Source organism: Lepus europaeus, chromosome 5, assembly GCF_033115175.1.
Source record: "Lepus europaeus isolate LE1 chromosome 5, mLepTim1.pri, whole genome shotgun sequence".
Classification (NCBI taxonomy): domain Eukaryota; kingdom Metazoa; phylum Chordata; class Mammalia; order Lagomorpha; family Leporidae; genus Lepus; species Lepus europaeus.
The window spans coordinates 140,432,409-140,457,722 of record NC_084831.1 but is presented as its reverse complement, the minus strand read 5'-3'; the positions used below and the strand labels follow the sequence as shown (position 1 = coordinate 140,457,722).

At 44.4% G+C, this 25,314-nt stretch overlaps 1 protein-coding gene across 1 annotated transcript in view; it reads left to right on the top strand.

Annotated features, from left to right (window-relative positions):
* RHEB (Ras homolog, mTORC1 binding) overlaps window positions 1-25,314 on the top strand; it is a 59,913-nt gene that overhangs the window by 32,388 nt on the left and 2,211 nt on the right. Inside the window, exons 3-7 of the mRNA XM_062192878.1 lie at window positions 4,907-4,974; window positions 13,345-13,427; window positions 21,377-21,433; window positions 21,545-21,592; window positions 22,598-22,679. Coding sequence (XP_062048862.1) covers window positions 4,907-4,974; window positions 13,345-13,427; window positions 21,377-21,433; window positions 21,545-21,592; window positions 22,598-22,679 — 338 coding nt within the window. The remainder of the gene's footprint in view (window positions 1-4,906; window positions 4,975-13,344; window positions 13,428-21,376; window positions 21,434-21,544; window positions 21,593-22,597; window positions 22,680-25,314) is intronic.

Genomic DNA, 25,314 nt, shown 5'->3' with positions numbered 1-25,314 from the left:
GAACTTGACCTGCTGGAATCTTACAAGAGGAACACTTGACTGCTTTGGCTTACGGTAGGGGGGCTGGCACACAACAGCCTGCAGACCAAAAGGTCCACTGCATGTTTTGTACAGCCCAAGAGAATTCCACCTCCCTTTTCTTTTCTTCCTTTTTTTTTTTTTTTTTTTTCCTCTTTTTTAAGCAATTTGTAAAGAATTGTTTCTTAGAATTCTGGAGGCTAAGTCCAAGGTCAGGGGCTTCAAGCCTTCTTGCTTGTGAGGACTTTGCAGAGGCCCAAGGGAAGGCAGGGCATCACATGGATACAGCAGTTTTTATAGTTTTAAACTTTTTTTGAAGTTCAGTGAAGAGTAATGTCTATCACATGTGAAAATTATAAGAAATTCGTATTTCAGCATCCACAAATGAAGTTTCATTAGAACACAGCCATGTTTGTACCTTTATTTCTGGCTGCTTTTGCTCTATAGTGACACAGTTGTTGAATAGTTAAAACAAAGACCATATAGCTTACACAGCCTACGTGTTTACTTTCTAGCCTTTTACAAAAAAAGTTAAAATATTTGGCAATCCATAATGTCTTGGTGTGCTGTTGGCAGAGAAGGAAACTGTTGATTTCTAAAATGACTCTGGCAAAATCCATGTTTGAAACTCACCTCTGTTGGTTTCTTCAGGGAAGAGTCCAGAATGTATCCTGTGTTGATTTGTTGAGACAGTTATGTATAAAATAGTAACAAGCATGAGGACCAGATTAATTTGTTCTTTTAAAAAATATTTATTTATTTGAAAGAGTTACACAGAGAGGCAGAGAGAGAGCTAGCGAGAGGTCTTCCCTCCAATGATTCACTCCCCAAATGGCCACAACAGCTGGAGCTGCACTGATTCGAAGCCAGGAGCCAGGAGCTTCTTCCAGATCTCCCACATGGGTACAGAGGCCCAAGGACTTGGGCCATCTTTTACTGCTTTCCCAGGCCATAGCAAAGACCTGCATTGGCAGTGGAGCAGCTGGGTCTCAAACCGGCGCCCATGTGGAATGCCAGCACTGCAGGCCAGGGCATTAACCCGCTGTGCCACGGCACTGGCCCAAGGACCAGGTTAAATTGAATGCTAGGTGAACATATTAGATTATCTGCCCACTGAAATGATAACATAAGAAAACCATAATCTTGACCTAAACATTAATTTGCTATGCATAGCAATTTAGGATTTTATATCCTTAAAAAGATGAGGCTCAATTTGGAATGCTATTCATAGAAAGGTAGGAGATATTTTTCTTGATAGTCTGCCCATTAAACCATTAAAGTGCTTTGTTTTTTTCTATTTATTTATTTGAAAGAGTTAGAGAGAGATGATTTTTTTTTTTTTTTTTGGGGGGGGACAGGCAGAGTGGACAGTGAGAAAGAGAGACAGAGAGAAAGGTTCTTCCTTTTGCCATTGGTTCACCCTCCAATGGCCACTGCGGCTGGCGCACTGCGCTAATCCAAAGACAGGAGCCAGGTGCTTCCTCCTGGTCTCCCATGCAGGTGCAGGGCCCAAGCACTTGGGCCATCCTCCACTGCCTTCCCGGGCCACAGCAGAGAGCTGGCCTGGAAGAGGAGCAACCAGGATAGAATCCGGCGCCCCGACCGGGACTAGAACCTGGTGTGCTGTCGCCGCAGGTGGAGGATTAGCCTGTTGAGCCGCGGCACTGGCCAAGAGAGATCTTCTAACCGCTGGTTCACACCCGAGATGGCCACAAGGGTCAGGTCTGGGCCAGCCCAAAACCAGGAGCCAGGAGCTTCTTCCAGGTCTCCCATGTGGGTGGCAGGAGCCTAAGTACTTGGGCCATCCTCTGCTGCTTTTCCCAAGACATTAACAGGGAGCTGGAACTGAAGTGGAGCAACCTGGACACAAACTGGTGCACATATGGGATGCTGGCATTGCAGCTGGCAGCTTTACCTGCTGCGCCACAGTGCTGGCTCCTAAAGTGTTTTCATAATTGCACATAATTTTTACAGGTAAGTAATGGACCAAAAGAAAGTCCAACGTATGTATCTTATTATCTCAAAACCAGAATGATGTGATTATTTTTATTAATATCAGAGAGAGGCCGGCACCGTGGCTCACTAGGCTAATCCTCCACCTGCTGCGCCGGCACACCAGGTTCTGGTCCTGGTCGGAGCGCTGGATTCTGTCCCGGTTGCTCCTCTTCCAGTCTAGCTCTCTGCTGTGGCCCGGGAAGGCAGTGGAGGATGGCCCAAGTACTTGGGCCCTGCACCTGCATGGGAGACCAGGAGAAGCACCTGGCTCCTGCCTTCGGATCAGCGTGGTGCGCCGGCCATTGAGGGGTGAACCAACGGAAAAGGAAGACCTTTCTCTCTGTCTCTCTCTCTCACTGTCCACTCTGCCTGTCAAAAAATATTTATCAGAGAGAATTCCTGTCCACTGGTTCACTCCTGAAATGTCCACAGTAGGCAGAAGTAAGACAAGCTGAAGTCGGGGGCCATATCTCCAACATGAAGGCCATAGACCAGTTACCTGAGCCATCACCTGCTGCCTCCAGAGTGTGCATTACCAGGAAGCTAGAATCAGGAATAGAGCTAGGACTTGAATCAGGCACTCCAATATTAGGATGCAGACTTCCCAGTCCCAGGCCTAGCAACTACTAGGCCAAACGCCCAGCTCTCTCTTATGGCCTGGGAAAGCAGTGGAGAATGGCCCAAGTGCCTGGGCCCCTGTACCTGTGTGGGAGACTCAAGAGGCTCCTGGTTCCTGATTTCAGATCAGCCCAGCTCTGGCCATAGCAGCCATTTGGGGAGTGAACCAGTGGATGGAAGACCTTTCTGTCTCTCCCTCTCTCTGTCTGGAACTCTACCTCTCAAATAAATAAATAATAAAAATTCAATATCCTGAGGTCTTTTGCCTCCTTTCCAAGCTAGTTGTCTACCTAGTTTTCTCTCACCTTCAGCCACAATGGCTTGCTTGCTTATTTTTCTTGCTGTTTGTTTATAACCTCTGTATGTATGGATGCTATGGATGCTCTGCTCCTAGAGGAGACACCAGACAGATTGGGTGCATGTGTGTGTGCGTGCATGTGTGTGTCTGTGTCTTCCTTCCTTTGCTAGGATGTCAGCTCACTAAGGGTCAGGGACCCCAACATTCCATTCACCTGAAGCAGCCTACTGGTGATAATATGCACTCAGGAAATAGTTGTTAAATGTATTGTATTTTGTTTCAATAATTTGTCATAAAACTTAAGATCATATTTTATAACTATAGTTACTTCTAGTTGAAGGTCACTAGTCTTTTTTTTATCTTACCTGACTGAAGGTAAGATACATAGTGACTGCTCTTTGGCTGACGTTGATTGAAAGTTCCAGGGTTGCAAGATACATCCCAAATTGAGAGGTTATTGTATGAAAAGATAGATTTGGATTTTTTCTTTGAATTGATGGAACAGGTTATATTGGCTATTTCCTCTTTGTCTCTCTTTTTTCGCTTTATTTGAAATACAGATCTCCCACCCACTGGGTCACTCTCCAAATGCCCACAACAGCCTGGGCTGGGTCAGGCTGAAGCCAGGAATTCAGTCCAGATCTCCCACATGGGTAGTGGCAGGAACATAACCACTTGAGCCATCACCAGCTAACTTCCTCACAGGGTGCGTGTTAGTGGAAGCTGGAATCAGAAGCACAGCCGGTACTCATACCCAGGCACTCCAAAATAGGATGCAGGGACCTCTAATGGTGGCATAGCTGCTCCACCGAACACACACCCCATCATTCCTCATGTATTCTGATTCAGTTTCATCTGCTTAACTATCTCCTTAAAGTGATCATTTCCAGACAGTCCAGGGTACACAGACAACATAAGGGATGGCTCTTGGCTTAGGTATCTGGTGTGCAGCCTTTCTTCACCTTTCTTCTGGCACCCTTGCCTGCAACAGAGAACTATGGTGTTAGTAGATTCTTTCAGTTACAGCTTTTTCAGCCATCCTTTCTGGAACTCATAATTCAGCAAGCTCTCCTGTCTCCTCCTTGTCACTTAGAGTTTTCTTGCCTAATTTCTATTTATCTGGTTTTGCTTTGCCTTTTGGCTGTGGTACGAAGTGGGACACCTCAGCTGTCTAAGGAGTAGATTCTGCTGCTTGGCTCTGGCACACAGGATGGCAGCTAGGTGATTGGAGGATGTACCGTGAGGCAAGATGGCTGGGGCTGGGCACGCATAGGAAATGTGCTCTGCTTTCTTATCTGGGTTCCAGATGGTTACTTTGTACTGTTCTGCTACTGTTAATGGTTCTTTCTTCCTTTGTCTATATTTGTTTGAAGTCTGTCTCCTTAGAATTCTGGATTGACTTTTCGGGAGTTATTTAAAACTGATTTCCTTCTCCTCCCTTGTTGGAGAAAAGCACTTGTGAAAAATTGCTTGAGTCCTTAAGCTAAGTGGGAATGATGACTTTAACACAGAACATCTGTTCTATTGCGGTCTTATCTGCCAATAAAATTGTTAATTTTTTTATGTTCTGAAAGTTCTTAGTACTTCAATTACTATTAGCTCTTTGTGCTATGATACCATACTTTCTATAAATTAACATTGTAGACTTCAGAGTTTCTGTATTAATTTCAGTTTTTCACAAGAGGAGAGACTTCCCCCACAGAACATTCAAATTTTTCTTACAGGATATGAATTATTACTTAATTTGTTTCTTTGAAAAAGATTCAGGATTTTCCCACTTCTATTAGCCAGTGTTTCTTGGTTAAATATTGGAAAAAAGGGAGAACCTGTACAACTCAAAAATTTGTTCTTTTTCATTTTGTAGAACTTTGAGATTATTAGGGACTGTGTGCTTGGTTGTCATTGTTCAAACTTTAAATGATCTAGAGTTATTTAATTTTTTAAAACTAATAATTCCCTTTTTTTTTTCCCCTGTAGCTTTCACAAAGTTGATCACAGTAAATGGACAAGAATATCATCTTCAACTTGTAGACACAGCTGGGCAAGTAAGTGACATCGGGTATCTCACTATCCCGTACAGCACCTCTGATAGTCCTGGGCCTGGCACAGATCCTCACACATACCAAGAGACCCCCCCTTTGTATATAATTGAATATTAATATGCTGTCTTCTGCAGTTTTTCGGATAGCTTGCTTTTCTGTTTTAGAATTGTTTTAAATTGTTCTTTTTTCTGTATTGTAAACTTTGAGTCTGTATTAGAGAATTCATAGTAGTGCCTTCTCTGTAATAATGGACTCCACATTCAGAGCACAGTGCATCCTGTTGGTGGGGAAAACTGTGAGAAGGATATGCAGAAGCAGTTGGTTGAATCTGGTGAGGGATTAGGCCATGAAACACCCATTTGATTGGAGTCCAAGATTCAGTTTGAGTGTTGCCTTTAGTTTGTATGTTTGGATGGGTACATTTGGAGTGACTGTAGAGTGTTGATTGGATTTGCCATATGGTAGTTAATTGCTAAAGCTTAAATTACCCCCTCCTCCCCCCAAAAAAGGGTGAACGTGGCTTAGTGCAGTAGTGATACATGGAATGGATCACCCAGGGTGCTGCCTAGAAGCAAGGGGAAAGAAAAAGAGTACTTGGAAGAAACAAAAAAGGCCCTTTAGATAGCTTTGCCACCCCTGGTTAGCATGCATCCAGCCCTGCTTTTACGAGGAACCATTCTGTTAGACTGAATTCTCCCCATTCACTAGAGGGTAGGGATTGCAAAGAAGTTGAGACATCAGTAACTAACTCCTCTTGGCCTTGCATCTTTTTTTTTTAAAGATACGAATACATTTTTTTGAGATTTATTTATTTGAAAGGCAGAGTTACAGAGAGTGAGGGAGAAACAGAGTTTCCATCCACTGGTTCACTCCCCAGATGACCATGAGCCAGGAGCTTCTTCCAGGTCTCTCACGTGGCTGGCAGGGTCCCAGTTACTTGAGCCATCTTCCATTGCTTTCCCACGTGCATTAGCAGGAATTGAATTGGTAGTGGAGTTGCCGAGACTATAACCCACATGGGATGCAGGTGCTACAGGTGGAGGCTTTACCCACTACGCCACAGCACCCGCCTCATTGCCCTAGCATCTTATAGTCAACAAAGTATCAGACTAGAAGGAGGGTGAGTGTAGTATGATCTGGTCTGCTGTGTTAAATGGAAGCTCTTTTCTGGAACCCAGAATAGTTAGAACAGACAGTTGTGTATATCATTTAGCATGTTCACAGAACAGTGAGGCACCTCGCTCATTCACCTCACATACTCCTACACAGTAATGAATATAATATACTTCAGTAATGAGACATCTTGGTGGTTTTATTGGAGCAGAATCATCCTGGGAAAGTAAGTTTGGGGCTTACTGAGACAAGGGGGACAGTAAAAGTCTCCATCAGGCAACAGTGGCATAGAGGACATAGCTTCTCTTATGAGATGGTGTGGAAGGGCCTCTTGAGTAGAGTTTGCATTGTAAGCTTAGGCTTTTTATCTTGTTTTATAGTTCAGTGACTATAATTTGAACCAAGACTCTTTCAGTGTGAGGGGGACTGCTAGCGGTAATTATGCTGTGATAACAAATAAATAACGTCTGAACAAAGAGATATGACCATTGGGGCCGGTGTTGTGGCGCAGTGGGTTGGGGTGCCAGCATCCCCTATTAGAGTGCTGGCTCAAGACTTGGCTGCTCTGCTTCTGATCCAGCTTCTTGGTAGTGTGCCTGGAAAGGCAGCAGAAAATACCCAAGTACGTGGGCCCCTGCCGCTCATGTGGGAAGACCTGAATGGAGTTCCTGGTTCCTTGCTTCAACCTGGCCCAGACCTGGCTGTTGCAGCCATTGGGGAGGAATCAGTGGAAGGAAGGTCGGTCTCTCTCTCTCTCTCTCTCTCTCTCTCTCTCTTGCTGTGCCTTTCAGTTAAGTAAATAAATAAATCTTTTTAAATGATACTTCCAACAATTTTCTTCTATAAAAAAGAACAGCCATTCCATTTACAGTAGGACTATGGCATCAGGATTTTGATTTGCTTTTATGTCTTTGGAATCTTAAGAGTCTTGAAAAGTGGGCGTGAGCATGTAAATTGATTGAATCACTTCCATGTCCTATTACTTTCGAAATGTATCAGGCCAGAAGGGGCCCCTAGGTTTCACAGTTGTTTGCAGTGTGTTTGAGTCCTGGCTTTTTGTAATTACTGATTGAGTGACCTGAAGGAAGTGAATGAATTTGATGTGCCTTGCCACCTTCAACTGTGAAATGATGGTGACTGGTACCTACCTTCATGGGATTGTTAGGTTGAGGTTAACATAAGCCTTTGTAGAGCTGTAGTGCCTTAAGATACAATAATGAAAATAAAGAATCAAATTTTAGGGAGTGAGTGTATATGATATGCAACAAGAGCAGTGGTCAGATTGGCATCTACTTAGTCTTATTACTTTGGGTTCTATTTCTACTCTGTAAGAATATTCAGAGAATTTTTATACAACATATATTCACTTTTTAGAAAAAAGGATTTATTTATTTATTTATTTGAAAGGGTTACACGGGGGGCGTGGGGGAGGGTGTTCCACCTGCTGGTTCACTCCCCAATTGGCCACAACGGCCGGAGCTGCACCAGCCTGAAGCCAAGAGCTTCCTTCAAGTCTTCCCACGTGGGTGCAGGGGCCCAGGGACTTGGGCCATCTTCTGCTGCTTTCCCAGGGCATAGCAGAGAGCTGGATCATAAGTGGCGCAGCTGGGACTTGAACCAGTGCCCATATGAGATGCCGCCATTGCAGGCAGCAGCTTTACCCACTATGCCAACTGTGCCAGCCCCTATATTCACTTTTAAGCTACTTTGAATAATTTGTTTTCATTGCAGCTAATGATTCTTTTTTTTTTTTTTTAAGATATATTTATTTACTTGAAAGAGTTACACAGAGAGAGAGAGAGAGAGGTCTCCCATCTGTTGGTTCACTCCCCAGTTGGTCTCAACGGCTTGAGCTGTGCTGATCCAAAGCCAGGAGCCAGGAGCTTCTTCCGGGTCTCCCACGTGGGTGCAGGGGCCCAAAGACTTGGGCCATCTTCTACTGCTTTTCTAGGCCACAGCAGAGAGCTGGATCGGAAATGGTGCAGCTGGGACTCAAACCGGCTCCCGTATGGAATGTTGGCACCCACAGGTGGCAGCTTTACCCGTTGTGCCACAGCACCAGTCCATGCTAATGGTTCTTAAAGGTTACATTCTTAGGAGACAGTAACATTAAAAAGGTTATACTAGAATTTATAATCCATGATGGTGAAATACAGGTATCTCCTGCCATTCTGTAGAAACCTGGATGAGAATGAAATCTTCACATTTATTGCTTCAAGAGCTATTGGATTCATACTGGGCTAGTTCTGGGAGTAAGACTGGCAGTAGTAGAGGAAGACAGTTAATGAATAGACTTTTATAAAAGCCATCTGTGGTGAGTTGGATCACTAACTTACACATGCCTAGAAGTAAAATTGCACACTAAATGGCTGCGTGGGTCTGTGTGGCCGCAAGCATTCAGTGCTTGCTGTTGTATATGTGTGACACTATCATTGAATTGCGCAGATGGGGATAAGGCAGGTAGGTTAGTTTGCGTGAACTGTTTTGTTTTGGCTTGATTTTGAGGTGAAAGTAGATACCCTAAATGAATTTTGGAGTAAGAATGTGATCTTTCAGGGGCCAGCACTGTGACATAGTGGGTAAAGCCACTGCCTGTGATGCTGTCACCCCATATGCATGCTGTTTCATGTCCCAGTTGCTCCACTTCTGGTCCAGCTCCCTGCTAATGACCCGAGAAAAACAGCCCAAGTCCTTGGGCCCCTGCAGCTAGGTAGAAGACCCAAATGAAGCTTCTGTCTCCTGGCTTCAGCCTGGCCCAGCCCTGGCTGTGGTAGCCATCTGGGGAATGAACCAGGAGATAGAAGATCTCTGTCTGTGTGTATATATATAAAACCATCAAAATCAATCTTTTAAAAAAAGTTAGCTTTCAATAAAAAAAGGTGGGAGGAATCTTCTGTGTTAATCATTAAAGTAAATTCAATGACAAGTCAGTTGGTGACAATCAGTGTTATAATGTAATAAAATTCACCTTTAAAACAAATATTAAAGGTGGCGTTATGGCATAGCGGGTAAAGCTACCACCTTGTGGTTCCAGCATCCCATATGGGCCCAGTTCAAGTCCCAGCTGCTCCACTTACGATCCAGCTCCTGGCTGTTGTGCCTGGGAAGGCAGTAGAGGATGGCCAAGTCCTTGGGTCCCTGCACCAACAAAGGAGATCTAAAGAATCCTGGCTTTAGATTGGCCCAGCTCCAGCCATTGGAGCCCTTTGGGGAATGAACCAGCAGATAGGAGAGTTCTGTCTGTCTGCTCCTGCTCTTCCTCTGTAACTTTTGACTTTCAAATAAATAAATCTTAAAATAAAAAAAAATTAAGTCTATATATATAAATATATAAACATGCATGCATACATACACACTTAATGTTTGTTTTATATATACACACATCATAGATATATTTACTCAAAAACAGAGAGCATCCATCCCCTGGTTCACTCCCCAAATGGCTGCAACAGCCAGAGCTGGGCCAGGCCAAAGATAAGAGCCAGGAACTGCATCCCAGATGGGTGTCAGGGGCCCAGGTATTTGTGATGGGAAGCAGAGCAGCGGGGACACAAACACCAGCACTCCGATGTAGGTTACTGGTGTTCCGTGTGGCAGCTTCATCCGCTGCACCACAATGCTGTCCCCAAATATGTTCCTTTAAAGATAGATCTAAGTCTACATGGTACAAGACAAAACAGCACAAAAAGATAAATAGCTGTCTTAACCCCCTTGGCACCATAACAACCCATTACCAGTTTCTAGTTTGTGCTTCCAAGATACTTTATAAATGGAAACAAAAATACGGTTTCAAGTTATTTTCTTACCTAAAAAGTAACACATCTCCGTAAGGAGATCATTCTGTTTCTACACAGGTCACTGGCATGCCCATTGGCCATATGATACCCTGTTATTTGGGCCTCTGGTAAGGTAATTATCACAGACTGTTGCCTGTATCACTACCACCAGCAGGGCTGCCATGAGCATCCTAGGTGTCATTTTAGACACAGAGTATGTATGTAAACTTCTAAGTGTGGGGATGTGTTGCTTACGGTTTGTGTCCTTCCCAGCAGGGAGTTGAGAGCACCTTCCTCACACAATGTGTTAACGGACTCTTGTTTACGGCTGTAAATGCAGAACAGTATCTCAGGCCAGCGTAGGAAGGGCTTTGATCCTGTTTGCGTTTTGAGGAGATTGCTCTTTTCTATGAGTTACCCTGTTCATTTATTTTGCCATTTCTTAGATTGTGTTGTCAATCTTTGTTGACTGAAGAGATTTCTTTTCCTTTTTTAAGATTTATTTATTTATTTGAGAGCTACTTACAGAAAGAGGGAGAGATGGAGAGAGAGGTCTTCCATCTGCTGGTTCACTCCCCAGATGGCTACAACAGCCGGAGCTGGGCCAATCCAAAGTCAGTAGCCAGAAGTTTCCTCTGGGTTTCCTATATGGGTGCAGGGGCCCCAGTACTTGGGCCATCTTTCACTGCTTTCCCAGGCCATTAGCAGAGAGCTGGCTGGGAAGTGGAACAGCCAGGACACGAACTGGTGCCCATATGGGATGCTGGTGCTGCAGGTGAAGGTTTAACCTGCTATACCACAGTGTCTGCCCTTCCTTTTTTCTAAAGTTTTAAATAATTCATTTGAAAGGCAGTTAATGAGAGGGAAAGAGAGAGGCCGAGTTTTATTCTGTTTGTTCATGGTTTCTGTTTAGGAGATTTTCACCATGAAGAACATTTTCATTTTCAAACACTTAAATTTTGTTATCTTTTTTCAGTTGATTTTTTTAAAAAACAAATTCTATGCAGAGTTTTAATTTTCATCATTAAATTTTAGATTCTTCTGGAATGTAATTTTGCAAAGGTGTGAACTACAGATCCAACTTGGCTATTCACTCCCAGGTGGCTCTACACTTGTCCCTGTATGTTCTGTTGAGGGTTACTTTTTATCCTCACTTAGTTTGAATGCCTTATTATTATACATCTAGTTCCAATACCTGTTTGGGTCTTTCTGGATGTTCCATTCATGAGCCGTTACAACATTATTTTAATTACTGTTGTTTTATGGTTTCTTTCACCTGCCCCTGCAGTTGGTGGTATTTCTCAGAAATTGCTTTTTATTGGGATCATGCTAACATTTATAGATTAACTTAGGCTTCATTAGTGGGTATCCTTTTGATTCTGCATGTTTTTGCTTAAGACCATGCATGCTGTTCATTTGTTTCTTTTGCCTCTATTTTTTTTCTTTTCAAAGATTTCTTTTTTATTTATTTGAAAGGCAGAGTACAAAAAAAGAGAGATAGATTCCATCCACTGTTCACTCCCCAAATGGCTGCAATGCCAGGGCTGGGCCAGACCGAAGCCAGGGGCTCAAACACTTGGGCCATTTTCCACTGCTTTCTCAGGTGTGTCGTGATGCAGGGAGCTGGATCAGAAGTGGAACAGCTGGGTCTCAAACCAGCACCCATATAGGATGCCAGCATTGTAGGTGGAGGCTTACTTACCCTGTCACAGTGCCGGCCCCTTCTTTATTTAGCCTCTTGAAAATATTGTTTGTTTTTTTTTTTTTTAGTGGTAAGCATGCTAGCAAAGTTTAATACAGAGAAATAAGAGTACACCTGACAGGCCAGGCAGGCATCTCAATAAAGAACTGAGAGCCAGTAGTTTTTCTTTAAATGGATTAAATGCTTTTGTTTTCTTAATTTTATTCTTGAGAATCTGGTCTTTTTGGTTGCTGTTGCAGCGCAGAGTGGAGTGGGGTGCAGTTTTCCTCCACTATGCCTTCTAAATGGTTGTTTTTTGCAGTGCTTCTTAAATGTGATTACTCTATTTTCATTCAAACGTTGGACCTATTTTAGTGGCTGAGCTGGTGACTAAAATCATCAGGAATTTTGTTTTTAATCTTGGCAGAAAAGTATGTTGCATTAACAAAAATGTGTTTTCTGACATTAACACCCAGAAGTTTAGCTTAGCAGTTGACACCAGTGTTGTACACTGAAGCACCTGGGTTCTGTACTGGCCTCTGGCTCCTTCCTGCCCCACTTCTGCCAGTGCAGACTCAGGGAGGCGGTGGTGCTGGCTCCAGTAATTGGATTCCTGTCACCTTTGTGGCTTCACCTGGCTATTACAGTCATTTGGGGAGTGAACCAGTGAATGGGAGCTTTCTTTGTCTTTCTGGTCTCTCAAAAAAATAAATAAAAAAGGATTAATAATGAAAACAATGTTTTGTTTTGCATATATGACAAGTTCTATGAAAAGCTCTTTTCTGGTTAACAACCACTATTTATGATGTCAAATAATTGATTTTTTTTATTAAATACTCATTTATTTATTTTTTGAAAGGCAGAGTTAGAGATCTTCATCTGCAGGGTCAGGCCAAAGCCAGAAACCAAGGAAATGATAGTTAAAGCTTAATTTTTCTTTCTTTTTTTTTTTTTAAGAACTTCACCATTATGAACAGTAGTTGTAACCATACTGTGGGTTTGTAAAGTTAACAGAAACTGCTGCTTGAGCTGATGATGTGGCATGACATAATTGGTTTGGCTTTGATAGTGCTTGGAATGTATGCTATATTATTGTAATTATATTTCACCCGAGAATGAAGTGTTTGTACCAGACAGTGGAATATGCTGTTGAAAACTGCGTTGACATCGGAACTTTTTGTATGTTCTATATCTGTATTCAGGCAAAGTTTCCTAAGGCTGCTGTATAAGACCAAGGGCTAATACACTGTTGCTGAAGGTGTGTCTTTGTTTTTAATTCCTAAAATTGCTTGGTGATTTGTTGTTGGTCAGTAACTTTTGGATTGTTGCTTATGCCATTGTGAGGTGACCTGTAAAGAAAAGGACAAATTATAGTATGACAGTTTGAAATCTGAAAATAGCAGGAATGTGGGACTTATAAATTTCCTGTGAGGTCTAAGATATTCTGGACTTCTATCCATAAGAGGAAGACAGTAGTGCAAGTACCTGGGTATGAGATCACAGAACCCATCACCTCTGCCTTCCTCTCGTCCTTTCCTCCCAAGCGTTAACCAAGTCACCAGCCTCCCCTCTGAAATCCTACCCAGCCAGAGTCGTTTGTGAATATTGGCTGGAACACATTTTCACCGCTGTGCCACCCTAAAACTTACATAGTGTCTAGTGTGTAGGCTGTTTCTGGCATAACTACTGTTCTCTGGTTTTATGTTATTTAGATTCCTTTGGTTTCTCAGGTAATACATGAAAAACTTTGGGCAAAGATGACTTGTTATGCTTGACTCAAGTGTAATTATTTTTCTTCTACAGGATGAATATTCCATCTTTCCTCAGACATACTCCATAGATATTAATGGTTATATTCTTGTGTATTCTGTTACATCAATCAAAAGGTAGGACCTCTGCTTTCTTGAATTTATTTGCTGCACATATATTGCATTAAACTTCTTGAAGGATTATGCTCGAATTGGTAATATTAGCAGTTAGACTTAGTCATTAGACAAACTACTTTTCAGTGATTTTTTTCCTTTTGGAACAGCTAGGCTACTAAGGGGAGAAAAGTATATCCAAACAGCTGTTCTGTTACCCCTGATTAAATAAAAAATAATTTCTTCATGCCACCTAGGTGGAGTGATTGAACAGGATCTAAGCTTTTCTGCTAATTAAAATTGGAAGTATATGAATGGATTTTACTTTTTGTGTTTTCACCGTGTAAATGTGGAATAAACTTTGTCATACGGGTTGGGTGTTCAGTTTCTTGAATATTCTGTCCTTTGTGACTTTATAAAATATAGACCTTTGAGTAATAGAGACTCACTTTATTCCATAAAAATGGGGCCTGTTTTTATTAGGCAGAATGGATTTTTGTCTCATCTAGCCACACATTTCTTGTTAAGAGCTTCTCTAATTACCAGGGTGGCATATCTGTCAGGAAGAGGGGAGTCGTGTGGCTGTGCGTACGCAGCAGCAGAGCTTGTCTTTGAAGATGTCACAGATATGTCAGTGCCGGTGGAGGGGATTTGGTGGATAACTGGTGTCTGTTGAGTGTGTGACAGGGATTTTGCTACACTCTTTGTTTACTGAATAATACATTACTTCATTTAACCAAACAATCCTGCATCAGAAATATGTGGTTTCCCACCTGACATAGAAAGAAACTGAGTGACGGTCAAAGTAGCTTGTCCAGGATTACATGGACAGGTTGTGATGATGCTGGGATTCATATCCATGTCTCCAGGTCCACACTCAAGGCTGACACCATCCAGTGGAACTTACTGCAACAGTGAGCATGTTCTATGTCCTTGCTGGGTGTGGCTAATTAAAGTTAAAAACTGGGCTGGCTGGCACTATGGCGGAGCAGGTAAAGACCTCTCTCTGTAACTCTGCCATTTCAAATAAATGGATACACTCTTTTTTTAAAAAAAATTATTTATTCTACTTTAAAGAGTTACACAATGAGAGAAGGAGAGACAGAGAGAGAAAGAAAGGCCTTCATCTGCTGCTTCACTCCCCAGTTGGCTGCAACGGCTGGAGCTGCACCCATCCGAAGTCAGGAGCCAGGAGCTTCTTCCAGGTCTCCCATCCGAGTGCAGGGGCCCAAGGACTTGGGCTGTCTTCTACTGCTTTCCCAGGCCGTAGCGGAGAGCTAGATTGGAAGTGGAACAGCCAGAACTTGAACCAGCACCCACATGGGATGCCAGCACTACAGGCGGTACCCACTATGCCATAGCGCCGACCCCAAATAAAAATGTTTAAATTTAGTTTTTTGGTCATAGCAGCCACATTTCAGGTACTTGGTAAGCACATGTGACTGGCTGCCATATTGGACAGAGTCCAGACTCCTTACTACTTGCATATTTTTCTGCCAGTGAGAATTACAATCTGCTTTTCTGTGAATGTGTTATTTCACGTTTTTCTCCATACCAGGGAAATGTACTTTGAAGTACTGAGGTCTAGCTCTAAAGGCCATTCTTATATTCAGACCCAGTACTGCCAGTCCCTGAGAAGTCTCCCACCTGAATCAAAACTGAGTACCAAAACCATGTGTTCCTTAAAGAAAGTTGGGGAAATGTGAAAAATAGAAAGCAAGAGAGGAAGGGAAGCACTTTCATTTACCATATAATGGACATTTTCCCATATTATCTACTGTATGAAAACAATAAAATAACTGGTTCATGTGCTGGCTGTTCCACCTCCCCATCCAGCTACCTGCTGATGGCCTGGGAAGAGCAATAGAAGATGGCCCAAGTGCTTGAGACCCTGCCACCTATGTGGGAGACCCGGACAAAGCTTCTGGCTTCTCTTTGGCCCAGCCCTAGCCATTGTAGTATCTAGGGAGTGAGCCAGTGGATAGACAGTTGAGCTGTCTGCCTCTCTTTCTCCTCCTTTGTAATTTCCTCAATTTTGATAACTTGTTTTAAAGGTTTGTTAATTTATTTGACAAGCAGAGTGAGAGGGAGAGAGAGAGATCTTCCAATTGCTGATCTGTTCCCTAAGTGACTGCAGTGGCCAGGGGCTGGGCTAGGCTGAAGCGAATCTCCCAAGATTCCATCTGAGCCATCATCTGATGCTTTCCCAGGTGCACTAGCAGGAAGCTGGATCACAAGTAGAGCGGCAGGACGCAAACTGGCCCTCCAATATGGGATGCCAGTATTGCTTAACCACTGCACTACAGTGCTGGCCCTGATAATATTTTGAAATTTATTTATTGTGCACATAACTCATGTTCAGCTGTTATTTGATCAGTAAATTTTTAGATTTTCAATTTTTTTTTTAAAGATTTATTTATTTATTTGAAAGAGTTACACAGAGAGAAGAGAGGCAGAAAGAGAGGGAGAGAGGTCTTCCTTCTGATGGTTCACTCTCCAATTGGCCGCAACGGCCGCAGCTGCACCAGTCCGAAGCCAGGAGCCAGGAGCTTCTTCCAGGTCTCCCACACGGGTGCAGGGATCCAAGGACTTGGGCCATCTTCTACTGCTTTCCCAGCACATAGCAGAGAGCTGGATTGGAAGTGGAGCAGCCGGGTCTTGAACTGGCGCCCGTATGGGACGCCAGCACTTCAGACCATGGCATTAACCCACTGCACCACAGTACTGGCCCCAAGATTTTCACTTTTACATGTCTACCATATACAAGGTTACTTCAAGAAGTTTACAGAAAATGGAATCGAAAATAAGCTTATTTTCATGCAAACAACTTTTTAAGTCCATGTATAGTTTTTCATAATATGCATTCTCTGTGAACTTTTTAAGACCCCATGTAATGCCTTGAGCACAACACACTTTATTTATATACCTATTAATCTGATGCATATTGCAAGATTAGGTATGTTTGTGTGTTCCCATTATTTTACCAGTTTACCTGGAAAAGCACTGTTGAAGGTCTTGCTGTTTGAAGTATAATTTTATTCTGGCTGAGTTTGGAGAATAATTACTGTTTATTTGTTTGTTTATTTGAAAGAGTTAAAGAGAGGTAGAGCGGGACAGAGAGAAAGGGGCCTTCCCTCTGCTGGCGCATTCTCCAAATGGCCGCAACGGCCAGAGCTGAGCTAATCTGAAACCAGGAGCTTCTTCTGGGTCTCCCACACAGGTGCAGGGGCCCAGGCACTTGGGCCATCTTCCACTGCTTTCCCAGCCATAGCAGAGAGCTGGATCAGAAGTGGAGCAGCCAGGTCTTGAACCGGCTCCCATATGGGAGCTGGTGCTGCAGACCAGGGCTTTAACCTGCTGCGCCACAGCGCTGGCCCCTGTTAGTTACTTTATAAATTGCTACCTTTGGGACAGAGTTTGGTGCAGCTGTTCAAGTGCTGCTGGAGATTCTCCTACCTGAATGTGTGGTTCAGGTCTGGCTACTCTGCTTCTTATCCAGCTTCCTGATAAATATGCATCCTAGGAAGCAGTAGATGATGTCTCCTATTCTCATGAGGCACCCATCTGGGTGACTTAGATGGAGTTCCAGGCTTTTGGATTGGCCTGGCCTACCCCTGGCTGTTGTGGGACGTTTCAGGCTGTGAACCAGCAAATAGATTATCTCTTTCTGTTTGTCTCTGTGCCTTTTAATAAAAATTGTGGGGAAAAATGCTTTAGATTTGAAAAAAAAAAAAATGGGGCCAGCCTCATGGTGCAACAGATTAGGCTGCCACCTGGACACCAGCATCCCATATGAGCACCAGTTTGATTCCTGAATGCTGGCTACTCCACTTCTGATGCACCTGAAAAAGCACAGAAGATAGCCCAAGTGCTTGGGCCCCTGCCACTGATATGGGAGACCCAGATGGAGTTCCAGGCTTCTGGCTTTGACTTGGCTCAGCCCCAGCTGTTGCTGCCATTTTAAAATTTGAAAGGTGGATCTACAGGGAGGGAGAGGCAGAGAGAAATCTTCTATCTGCTGGTTTACTTTTCCCAGATGGCCACAATGCCTAGGGCTAGAGCAGGCAAAGCCAGGAGCTTCATCCAGGTCTCCCATGTAGGTGCAGGGGCCCAAGGATTTGGGCCATCTGCTGCTGCTTCCCCAGGCATATTAGCAGGGCGCTGGATTGAAAGTGGAGCAGCTAGGACTTGAACCACTGCCCATATGGGATGCCAGCACCACAGGCAGCAGCTTAACCTGCTACACAGTGCTGGCACCATAAAATAAGTAAGTCTTTTTCCTGAGACATTAAAATAATGGATAGAAAGTTTTCTGATACATCCATTGTTTTTTTTTTTTAAGATTTTTATTTATTTATTTGACAAGTAGAGTTACAGACAGTGAGAGAGAGACAGAGAGAAAGGTCTTCCCTCCATTGGTTTACTCCGCTACGGCCGGAGCTACGCTGATCCGAAGCCAGGAGCCAGGTGCCTCCTCCTGGTCTCCCATGTGGGTGCAGGGGCCCAAGCACTTGGGTCATCCTCCACTGCCTTCCTAGCAGAGAACTGGACTGGAAGAGGAGCAACCAGGACCAGAACCTGATACCCATATGGGATGCCGGTGCCACAGGCGGAGGATTAACCTAGTGTGCCACGGCACCAGCCCCCACATCCATTGGTTTTTAAGTCTCCTTTTTAATAGTGAGCACAAGATTAAATAATGGTTAAAAACAGCGTTTGTCACTGGAGAAATTAAAACATTGAGCTAGATTTGACAATATGAAAACTACTCACTAAGAACCTTACATATTTGAGAAAACTGTGGTCTAATATAAAGCAGAGGCACAAAGCTTGCTGTGTCAACTCAGTGGTACCTTTACATGTTGTTTTAAGGCAGAGAGAAATCTTCATCCACTTGTTCACTCCCCAGATACAATAACCAGGGTTGGGCCAGACTGAAGCCAGGAGCCTAGAACTCAATCCAAGTCTCTCATATGGGTAGCAGAAATGCTCCCAGAATGTATAATAGCAGGAAGCTACACTCAGAAGTGGAGCTGGGATTCTAACCCAGTAACTGCTATGAGATGCAAACATACCAAGCAGTGCCTTAACTGCTGTACTAAATGCCTGCCCCACGGCCTGCAGGTTATAACTTTATTTCTCCTTACTAAAATGTTGTGTTCTAAATGACTTTTCTCTTAGTAGTTCATGGTTTCATGAGCATTCTCAATAAACTTAAAATATGAGGGAAGCATGATGTTTGGTTTTTAGAAACTGATATGCTGAATAATATATAAATATTTGTGAATATCCAAGAAATATCTTTCTGTTGGCCAGAACTGTCTAATATTTATTGAATTAACTGAGAGTTAGGTGGAAGATTGAGATTCTCGTTTACCCCCACTAACAACTGTGAATAGGTGGGTTTTCTTTTCAGTGCCTCGGTGCGTCAATTACAGACTGTATATGTGATCAAAGAGAACCTCCCATGTAAGGCAGTCAGGATAGTTACTCCAAAACATTGATTAACGGAAGAATCAGAAAGACGTTGTGAACCTGCAGTGTTGTTTTATGTAACGTGTAATTGGCATTCAGCCACTAACCTGAAATAAGGTGTTAGCCATGGCCTTCGGTGTTCTGCCTTGCTTTCTTCTGTCAACTACAGTTTCCAGTTTAGTTTTTTTGTTTTTGTTTTTGTTTTTATTTTTTAAGATTTATTGCTTACTTTGAAACAGAGGAAGAGATCTTCCATCCGCTGGTTTATTCCCATGCTGGCCTCAACAGCCAGTGCTGGGCCAGGCCAAAACCGGGAGCCAGGAGCTTCTGCTGTGTCTCCCACGTGGGTGCAGGGGCCCAAGCAGATGGAGAGAGATTTGTAACTTACGTGTACTGCACTAACTCATTAAATCCATACAGTTCAAAAACTGCTGGCTGCAACCTGGTGTTGATCTCACAAGTCTTTTAGGTGGAGGGCAGCTGAGGCAGCTGATGTGCCTGCGTAACTTAGAGTTCTGTTGGGTAAAAGTAATCCATGGAACCGTGGTGGAATGGACCTCGAAGTGCTTCCAGGCTCGCTTTGCACAATTTGTCCATTTTAAGATCACGCTTTGCTGTTTTAGAAAAACTTTCTTAAATAGATTTATAGATTTGAATCTGTCTCCTGTGACATTGACCTGTTGGTTGTAGTGTAGCCTAGACCAACACAGAGCCAGTGCTGTTTTACGTTCACATCAACAAAAGAATCAAAAGGTGATATGAATCCCCAGTGTTCTGTTTTATTTTAATATCAGAAATGAAAATATAGTTTGCTTTCAGGTGAAAGTCTGTATTCACTAAGTTGTCCCAAATTTAGCTATTTAAAGCAAAGCACACTTTGGATCACACAGTTTCCCTGGGCTGGGACCCTGGGCAGGCTTCGCTGGGCCCTCTGCGTCCCGGGCTCTCAGAGCTGCAGCGTGTCGGCCGGGGCTCAGTGCCATCAGAAGGCGTGGCTGGGGAAGGAAGGTGTTCCCAAGCTCGTTCATGTGACTGTTGTCAGGATCTAAGTTCCTGAGAGTTGTTAGATGGAGGTTCTCAGTTCCTCGTTCTCTAGACATTGCCCTTAGTTCTCGGACGTCTCCAGGCAGGCAGACAGGAAGAATCTGATAGAAGGAAGCCACGGTCTTTTTAAACCCACCCATCACTTTTGCCACATTCTGTTCATTGGAAGTGAATCACTAAGTCCACCCTCTCTCAGGGAGTTGACATGAGGTGTGGTTTCCAGGAGGATGGGGAATTCTGGGAACTGACACCGAAACTGCACACCACATAGACCTGGCCTTCCAGCTGCCTCTGACATGACTAGTTGGCGGGCTCTTCCCATGCAGACACACTAAAAAATGTAGGCAAATGCAGCACCTGCTAAGGAAACAGCTTTGTAATGCAACCTCCTGTCTACTTGGGAATGAGTTTAGTTTCCATCAAAGTAGCAAATATGCATAGTGTAAAATAACATGGTGTGTGATTCATTCAGTAAGCTTGAGGTCCAACAGTGCCCAAAGGAGATTCCTGCCTTTGTGAAGTTTAATCATTTCTGGTGTGGAAGACAAACAGTTAAAAGATAGATATGTGAGGGCCCATCGCTGTGGGCTGTGGCGTAGTGGGTAAGGCTATGAAAAAGTAGATGAGGAGAATGGTGGGAAGTGGAGTCAAGACAGGACTGAGCAGAGGAGTCCAGCAGAGCTGTTGAGCAGGGCGTGATCCGTGCCTGAAGCAGTTCCCTCTGGTTGCCGAGCAGGGACTGGAGGGGAAAGACTGGAGCTGGTGCAGTGATGCAGGTCAATATGGGGGAGGCTCAGACCTGGGCAGCCACAATGGAGGAATGAGAGGCAGCCAGATTTCTGGGTAGGCTTTGAAAGTAGAGCCAGTGGTGTCTGGCAGTTGCTTATCACAGATGTCTTCTTGGGCGCCCGTGGGGATGGTTCATGGCCATTTGCCAGCCATCAGTGGCAGATTTCAAGTTACTGCTGAAATGTGTTGGATGCAGGCCTGAGTGTAAGGGATGCAGCCTTGCTGGGGCGAGCCATCTCCAACTTGGAGTCCGAGCATGTTGCTTATATTCAGAACCTAGACAGGTTGGATCCCCCAGAAAATGAGTGTATCCAGAAAGAAAAGAAGACCAGGGCTGAGTAGTAAGATGTCCTACAAAGAATTTTACGGTTAAATGGTGTGTTCTTTGCTGGATGAGTTGGGAGAATAAAAGTTGGTGTTTATGTGGTTTGTCAGCCCCACTGTTCAGTGTCTCATCTATTTCATTTTGAATATTACCAGTAAGGATGGCTGAGTGTCAAATATATGCACGTGTGAAATGATTGGTAGGAGAAACTAAGACTACTTTGTGTTCAGTTTATCTTAAAATGGTATGACATTTTGTATTTTCCCCATTTAATGTAAGTTGGAGATTTTCAGCGTTAAAATGGGTGTCTGATTTCATACTTTGTTTTGTTGTTTTCTAGTTTTGAAGTGATTAAAGTTATCCATGGCAAATTGTTGGACATGGTGGGGAAAGTGCAGTAAGTAGTATGATTTTACCTTTGTAAATAAACTCTTTTAAAATAGTATTTTGTGAGCAGTAAACGTTGGCACTGACTATATCTTGGATTTTTTTCCTCCCTTATAAACAGAATACCTATTATGCTGGTTGGGAATAAGAAAGACCTGCACATGGAAAGGTTTGTGGCTTTTCAATCACTGCTGATTAGTAAAACGAAGTCCTGGGTAACTCAGTCGCTGAAATGCCGTTTTTATTTATTTATTTATTTATTTTATTTTTGACAGGCAGAGTGGATAGTGAGAGAGAGAGAGACAGAGAGAAAGGTCTTCCTTTTTGCCGTTGGTTCACCCTCCAATGGCCGCTGCGGACGGCGCATCTTGCTGATCCAAAGCCAGGAGCCAGGTGCTTCTCCCGGTCTCCCATGCGGGTGCAGGGCCCAAGCACTTGGGCCATCCTCCACTGCACTCCCTGGCCACAACAGAGAGCTGGCCTGGAAAAGGGGCAACCGGGACAAAATCCGGTGCCCGGACCGGGACTAGAACCCGGTGTGCCGGCGCCGCAAGGTGGAGGATTAGCCTGTTAAGCCACGACGCCGGCCAGAAATGCCATTTTTAACTATGGAGGTGGCAAGAGCACGTTTAGCTGCCCATGCGTGTCGGCTGCAGAGTCTGTGGTTGTGCGCAGCAGAAGCAAGGCCGTGGTGTACATCTCACATTCCTTTAGAGAGGAGAGCGCAGACTTTATAGAAAATTGTTCTTCAAGTAACTACCAGCTTGCATAAGGCAAAACTATAGACACACAGCACTCATGTGGGCCATGATGTCGGAGAGGAAGCCACTGTCGTGGGAAATATGTAACAGAATGACGCTGTGAGCCCTTTCAGAATTTCTCTTGTCCTTGGGTGCTGAAAATCTAGCTTCGGGGTAATCAGTTGTTACAGAGATGAGCGTGGGAACCGCGGCCATGTTCTGCAGACTGGAAGACCTGCTGGAGGTGTGTGTGCTGTTCCCCGCCAGGCATCATGGGAACGCCCCTGTCTTGTGTTCTTGGTGCCAGTGCTGAGCAGAGCATCACTCTGCTTCATGAGGAAAAATCCATCCAAGTGGAGCCGGTTTCATATTGGCTAGAAACGTTTGATATAATAAAGAGCATATCTTTTATTTCAACTTCCTTTTTCCTTCAGGGTGATCAGTTATGAAGAAGGGAAAGCTTTGGCAGAATCTTGGAATGCAGCTTTTTTGGAATCTTCTGCTAAAGAAAATCAGGTGCGTGCTTTTTACAACACATCTCACCTGTGTCCTCATCGCTTGCGTCATACATTCCTTGCTGTCAGCACTTGATCTCGTCCGTACAACTTCTGTTTAATTTTTAGTCTTTCACGGTTTCTAGTACCAAGTTATAGGTTGCTTTAGAAACATACTATTGTTTTAGTAAATTCAGCCAGTGTTCTGCTTACAGTGTAACCTAGAATGCAAAGACACTTTGGAAAGTTTGTGGAAAAATGGAATTAAAAGAGTGAATTTATTTTGGTGCAAAAGTTAGAGATCCATGCCTGCTTTTTTCATCATACATTTTCTATGAAGCTTTTTGAATTTTTAGGATAACCAGTAAAGAAAACACTACTTTTTGTCAGCCTCTTTTTGTTTTGTATCAAAGGCTAACACAGAAAGGAAACCAGAATTCCCGTGAATCACTGTGGCGCCAATTCTGTGACTCTGTCCTCTCCTGTGTAAGGTAGAACTGGCTGCAGTGCAGCTGACCTGTCACTGCTAGCATAAGAAATGAATGAGCGCGTCACTGCTGACGTTCCCTTACAGGCATAGCCTAGGAAGGATGTGAGTCCTGTTCCAGAAGCTTCCCACAACGGCTTTTGCCTGGGCCGTCGCTGGCTTTAGTCGAGGCCCATGTTCATTCACTAGGACCTGTGGCATCCGAGCTCATGCCCCACCTCCGTTTTCTCACCGGTGCGTCTCTGCTGCCCTTCCCTCTCTGAAGCTCCGGATGTCATCCTCAGTCAGAACGTGTCAGCGGACTGCCCGCTGCCCACGGAACAGGGCCGCAGCCCTTGGCACGGCGTGGGGTACAGTGCACGCCTCTCTCCCTGCGTCCCCGTGCTCCAGGCAGACCAGCTGCTGCCACTTCCCAGACACCGTCTCCCCTTCTTCTCTGGCTTAAAGTCACTTTCTCTAAACCAGCTGGGAAGACGTGTTGTGTTGTTTTGCAGGTTTGGTTTTGTTTTACAGGCAGAGTTAGAAAGAGAGACAGAGAGAAAGGTCTTCCTTTTCCATTGGTTCACCCCCCAAGTGGCCGCCACAGCCAGCACATTGTGGCTGGCGCGCTGCGCCAATCAGGAACCAGGTACTTCCTCCTGGTCTCCCATGGGGTGCAGCACCCAAGGACCTGGGCCATCCTCCACTGCCTTCCCAGGCCACAGCAGAGAGCTGGACTGGAAGAGGAGCAACCGGGACAGCATCCAGCGCCCCAACCGGGACTAGAACCCGGGGTGCTGGCACTGCAGGCAGAGGATTAGCCTAGTGAGCCGCTGCGCTGGCCTGTTTTACAGTTTTTTAAAGTATTTCCACCATGTTTGAGCCTTGAATAAGATGAGAAGATTTTCATTTTTAGGAGGAAGCTCTAATTGGGCAGGAGTAGATAGTCACTGCCTCGGGAGGCATGGAGGCCAGAGGAAGCTGGCACTCTTTGTCCCTGCTGGGCCTCATGTCCCTGGGGTTGGAGCCCCGGCCGCAAGGCTCTTTGAAGACTGCTGCTTCTCCTTGCTCCCTGACCCCTTGACTCACCCAGAGCTGCCATGAGTGGTGGTTTCCTCTCTCTTTGCTCCCTCAATGTGCTCTGAGATCTGAGACAATACTATTTACCTTTATATCCTCCATAATACTCAGCACAATGGTTGGGTTTTTAATTTTTTTTCCTTAAGTCTTATTTATTTGAAGTGCAGAGTTAGGAAGAGAGAGAGAGAGAGCACTTCCATCCCCTGGTTCACTCCCCACATGGCCTCAGTGGCCAGCACTGGGCCAGGCCAGAGCCAGCAGCTTCTTCCAGGTCTCCTTGTGGGTGTCAGGCCCCAAACATTTGTTCCATCTCCCACTGCTTTCCCCAGGGCATTAGCAGGGAGCTGAATGGGACGTGAAGCGGCTGGGACATGAACTGTCGCCCAAATGAGAGGCCGGCATTGCAGGCAATGTCTTTACTCACTATGCCACAGCACTGGCACCAGCACAATTTTTGCATCTAGTAAATTATCATCAATGCAGAATATCCCTGGATAGTCAAATTTATTTTTTTCTATGCTCAGATGTGAAGGGATGTTAAAGCTGTATAATTCCCAAGTTCCAGTTAGCAAGGTATTTATCTATATCATTTCATTGCCCAAGTATAGATAAGTAGAATTTAGATAACAAGAGTGGAGGTAGTAAGAGATGTCTATTTTTTAATTGATTAAAAGCAAACATTTGGCCGGCGCCGCGGCTCACTAGGCTAATCCTCCGCCTTGCGGCGCCGGCACACCGGGTTCTAGTCCCGGTCGGGGCACCGATCCTGTCCCGGTTGCCCCTCTTCCAGGCCAGCTCTCTGCTGTGGCCAGGGAGTGCAGTGGAGGATGGCCCAAGTGCTTGGGCCCTGCACCCCATGGGAGACCAGGAGAAGCACCTGGCTCCTGCCATCGGATCAGCGCGGTGCGCCGGCCGCAGCGCGCCTACCGCGGCGGCCATTGGAGGGTGAACCAACGGCAAAAGGAAGACCTTTCTCTCTGTCTCTCTCTCTCACTGTCCACTCTGCCTGTCAAAAAAGAAAAAAAAAGCAAACATTTATTGGGTGCCTACTCTTAATATCAAAGTGAACTGCCTCATTTAGAAGTGAAAAAATTAAGATCCAAATAAGTGA